We start from the raw sequence: 4,422 nt of genomic DNA on the forward strand, positions 1-4,422 counted from the left end.
CTTAAACTCGTCTCTAAACCCGATTCTTTACTGCCGGAGGATTAGAGAAGTACGACACAGTGAGACAACTCTACTGTTCATGTTGTTAAACCTGAAGGTACTTATTTAAAATAAACTTTTAAACTTGGTGTGATCACAACCTGTGTCTTGAGTCAATGTATGTAGTACATTTCCACCTTGATGAGTGTTGTGTTTTATTGTACAAGGCTACGCGCGGAAACGCCTGACTGAAATAATATCATAGTTGAGAATGATGTAATGTGCAATAAGACACAGGCATACTCGGAAAAATATCCGAGTGCTCCTACCGGGAGTCGAACCTAAGACCTTCCGATTACTAGTTCAGATGCTCTACCACTGAGCTACAGGAGACTCGTGGGAGCTAAGGCCATTAAACTAGGTTCATGGGACACACATCCTGCATACTGCTAGGATTGGAATGTCTATATATAGTTTATAACTAAATTATAGTTTATAACTGAAATTAGTGATGTAAGTTAGCAGCAACCTTATGGGGATATTCCTTGCACTGAAAGGTAAAATAAACAAAAAGTCATACATATACATAATAAACATAACTTTATTTATCCTCGAGGACCTGGAGCTTTTTAGGCTCCTAGCTTAAGTAGCTAATAAGTCGAGTTTAGAATAACTAACAAATAAAATATAACAAAATAAAGAAACAAATAAATGAAAACTAAAAGGCTATTTACATCATGATATGATATCATTTTTACAAATAGTGCCACGTAAATGGAAAATATCAACGTCTATCAGTTGCATAAAGAGCAGTTACATACGTCAAAGGTGATCTTTCTGATGCGTGTTACAAATTTTTTAAGGGTCGGAGAAGTTCTTAACTCATCATTTAGAGAATTCCAGATTTTTGGTCCGTAGTACCTAACATGCCAGTGTTCTGAATTTTTTGATTGTATGACGGGTGAAAGGGTAGTCTCCGAGCGTTGCGTGACGAGCCGAAACGACGGCTGCGAAGGAGACTAGTGAAAGGGAGAATTCTAGTCAATTCAATAATCAGACCTCTATTCATTCCAAAAAACAACAACAACAACAAAAACGTCGTAAACGTATTTGACATACACAGAAGGGTTTGGGAATAACAGGATTCTCAGCTATCAACTAAAATCGCGGCCATTTCTCAGCTATCAGTTAATTACGGACGGACCTCAGTTAACTTTTACCTCTCACGTGTCAGCAGCTTATTGTCTGGGCTTTAACTACACACCTGGCAGTTATTTTTTTGGTAATGCTTCTCTGTTTTTCTAGCTCACGTTTGGATGATTAAAAACAAAAGAAAGTAAATGATAAATTAATAAAGAGAAACAGTTGTTGTTTCTTTTTGTTATCTCGGATCCTCTGTTTTATTACGAATTAAAATGCAAATAAACTGTTTATCATTTGCAACCAGTCGCATGTTTTGAAGAACTGTTTTCTCTAACGAACGTAAAATTTTTCTCTTCCTTACAGTATGGAACAGTGTTTCTTTGTCCACTCGCAGTTTTTAAAATTGAACAGAAAAATTTAACAGTGGATAGCGGGATATAAACTTTAAATTTTCCCTAGCTTGTTTTCGTTTTGCAGACCATCTGCTTACTATATGTAAATTTATTTAATAAATAAACACACGCGCAGTTAACCTGTCATGTTACGTGATATTTATAAGGTCTTAAAAAAGACTTCCTTTGTCGTGAAGCGAGTCATTTATAAATCTATTCCGCTATTTTACTAGTATTGCAGTAATATGGCGATAACAAACCATTCAAATTCGGATGGAAAACACGAAAACTTAGCAGAACTGTTCTGCACAACAGGACTAACCGGAGGAATACACAACCAGCTGATATGTCTTTCAGTGATAAACATTTTCCTGTCCATCACCGCATTTCTGGGGAATACTCTGATCCTAGTTGCCCTTCACAAGGAGTCTTCACTTCATGCGCCGTCCAAACTCTTGTTTCGTACCCTGGCGATAACTGATCTGTGTGTTGGTCTCATTGTAGAACCTCTTGTTGTTACTGCTTGGATGTCTGCTGTGAACAAAAGATGGAATATTTGTCGATATCTAACTGATACAAGTTTTGTCGCAGGATATATTTTGTGTTCAGTGTCTTTGTTTATGATGACTGCAATAAGCGTGGATAGACTTCTCGCCCTATCATTAGGGCTCAGATACAGACAAGTTGTAACATTGAAAAGGACACAGGTAATTGTAACTGTTTTTTGGGTTCTCTCTACATTTGGAACTGCCACTTATTTTCTGAATGACGTTATCGCTCTATGGTACGGCTACGCAGTCATATCATTATGTCTTGTCACCTCAATTTTCTCCTACGGAAAAATTTTCTGTACTCTCCGTCGTAATAAAATGCAAGCACAGAAGAATTTTCACCAAGAACAACTGAGCCAAACAGTTCCGCTTAACACAGCGCGATACAGAAAGACAGTGTCCAGTGCACTGTGGGTGCAGTTGACTTTAATTGTTTGTTATCTGCCACATGGCATAGTGGTGGCTTTGATCTCCCAAAGGGGTTTATCTTCCTCTCTTTTGTTTGCTAGGGGATTTACTGTGACTTTAGTTTACTTAAACTCATCGTTAAACCCGATTCTTTACTGCTGGAAGATCAGAGAAGTGAAGCAAGCAGTGAAGAATACAATTAGACAAATTTGCTGTTCGTGCATTTAAATCTTTTGAATCTTTTCAGTATTCCGTTGACAAAATTTTTTACTCTAGCCTCGCCACAAGCTGTATCGCTAGTTTAGGAGCTTCCTAGTTTAATGTATTTGTTACTGTTAACTGTAAAGAGAATCATTCAGAAATACTCTCAATGTAACAAGCTACTTTACGAATGAGATATGTAATGTACCTCTTATCAACTGTATAATAATTCTTTGCAATAAAGGAAAAACAATCTGTCTTTTAGTCAGGAGAAGTGAGCATGTGCCGGCAAGTAAGAAAGTGAAACTTCATCGGTTTAACTGCGAACTGAAAGTTTCCTCGCGAGGCTGGATACAACACGTCTATGAAAGTGCACATGAAATAGAATTTTACTTCTACTTTCTTTTGACGCAAATATTATATTTACTTTCTTAATTTTTGTTTTTTTTTTGTGTGTGTGTGTTTTTTGGTTTTCTTCATTTTTTTCTGAATCGAATGCTCTATTATTAGCGTCTTGGAAACTCACCAAACGACAGCCAAACGACTCTGATCCATTTTTTTTTTGTTGATTAAAATCTGTAAGTCATCTGCTTTCATGAACTGTTGAATTTGTATTGAAGAGTTCTTTTGACTGACGGAAACTGATCTGAAAATGCCCTATTCGTGGGTAGCAATCGATAAAATAAGGAAATGATAGACAGACGTTTAATTACAGGAATTTCATTTCCTATGTTGTGTTTGCTGTTCGCTGTTTATTTGAATTTGCATTTGAACTTTCCCAATAGAACAGAGAGAATATTATGATGGCGAGAACTTTTCTCGGTAACCGAGACATTATCTTTATGCAAACGAAGCCTGTTAACATGTGATTTTTAATCTGGAAAAAGGAAAACACTTATTAGCTAACTCAGTCTACAGTGATCATGGTTTTTGCATCAATCGTTACAACTTCATCATGTACGAGATCAAAACAAGAAACATTCCTGATTCAAAGCGATTCATTTATATGCGTGCGGAAACTTCAAGGAGCGGTAGGCGTAGAGAAGAAAGCGGAGTTTTATTGCACCTCATGTTTCCAGTCTACCACAAACGTATTCACAAACCCACGCACCAAATATCCTGGGAAAGGGAAATAGGAATTGGCATATTTAGGTTGTCTTTTTGCCTTTTTTCTAGAACAGTTGTTACTTTGCTGCAATAGGCCTTATCACGGTTTTTGACGCCATTTTGACGAGTAGGCAAACACGTCTGAAATAACAGTGTTTGTATGGAAATCCGATGTCAAATAATTTTCTTAAAACATCGCTTCTGAAAAATTCATGAATTGGAAACTTTTGGTACTAGGAAAACGATTTTAAGAAAAAAATTGGAGGGATGTAGCTGTTCCAGAAAGCGTCCAGTCGTGCTTTGAACTTTCCATACATTTCTCTGTATTTTTTCCCGCGAACCGGCATTTTTAGCAGCAGTTCACGGCTGGCTCGCTATACAGACAAATGTATGGAAATTTCAAAACACGGCTGGAAGCTTTCTGGCACCGTTTCATGCCTCCAATTTTTTTCTTAAAATCCTTTAGTTTGACATCGGATTTCCATACAAACACTGTTATTTCAAGCCTGTTTGCCTACTCGTCAAAATGGCGTCGAAAACCGTGATAAGGCCTATTGGAATCCAAACAGGGAAAACAGATTGTCGAAAGTCAAACCTTTAACCCAATAAACTGTTCCAGCCGTTTAACAACGTCTTTAATT

At 37.1% G+C, this 4,422-nt stretch overlaps 1 protein-coding gene across 1 annotated transcript; it reads left to right on the top strand.

Moving 5' to 3' along the window:
* Positions 1-1,097: 1,097 nt before the first annotated feature.
* On the top strand, positions 1,098-3,037 carry LOC146455792 (melanocortin receptor 4-like). The gene has a single exon (XM_085093770.1). The coding sequence runs from the start codon at positions 1,760-1,762 to the stop codon at positions 2,699-2,701; it is 942 nt and encodes a 313-aa protein (XP_084949896.1). The 5' UTR covers positions 1,098-1,759; the 3' UTR covers positions 2,702-3,037.
* The last annotated feature ends 1,385 nt before the right edge of the window (positions 3,038-4,422 follow it).

The sequence above is a fragment of the Pavona decussata genome, unplaced genomic scaffold, assembly GCF_977016875.1.
Source record: "Pavona decussata unplaced genomic scaffold, jaPavDecu1.1 SCAFFOLD_269, whole genome shotgun sequence".
In the NCBI taxonomy this organism is placed as follows: Eukaryota; Metazoa; Cnidaria; class Anthozoa; order Scleractinia; family Agariciidae; genus Pavona; species Pavona decussata.

Bases quoted from the DNA above. Each gene is read 5' to 3' on its own strand.
- LOC146455792 (XM_085093770.1), top strand. From the start codon at position 1,760: ATGGCGATAACAAACCATTCAAATTCGGATGGAAAACACGAAAACTTA.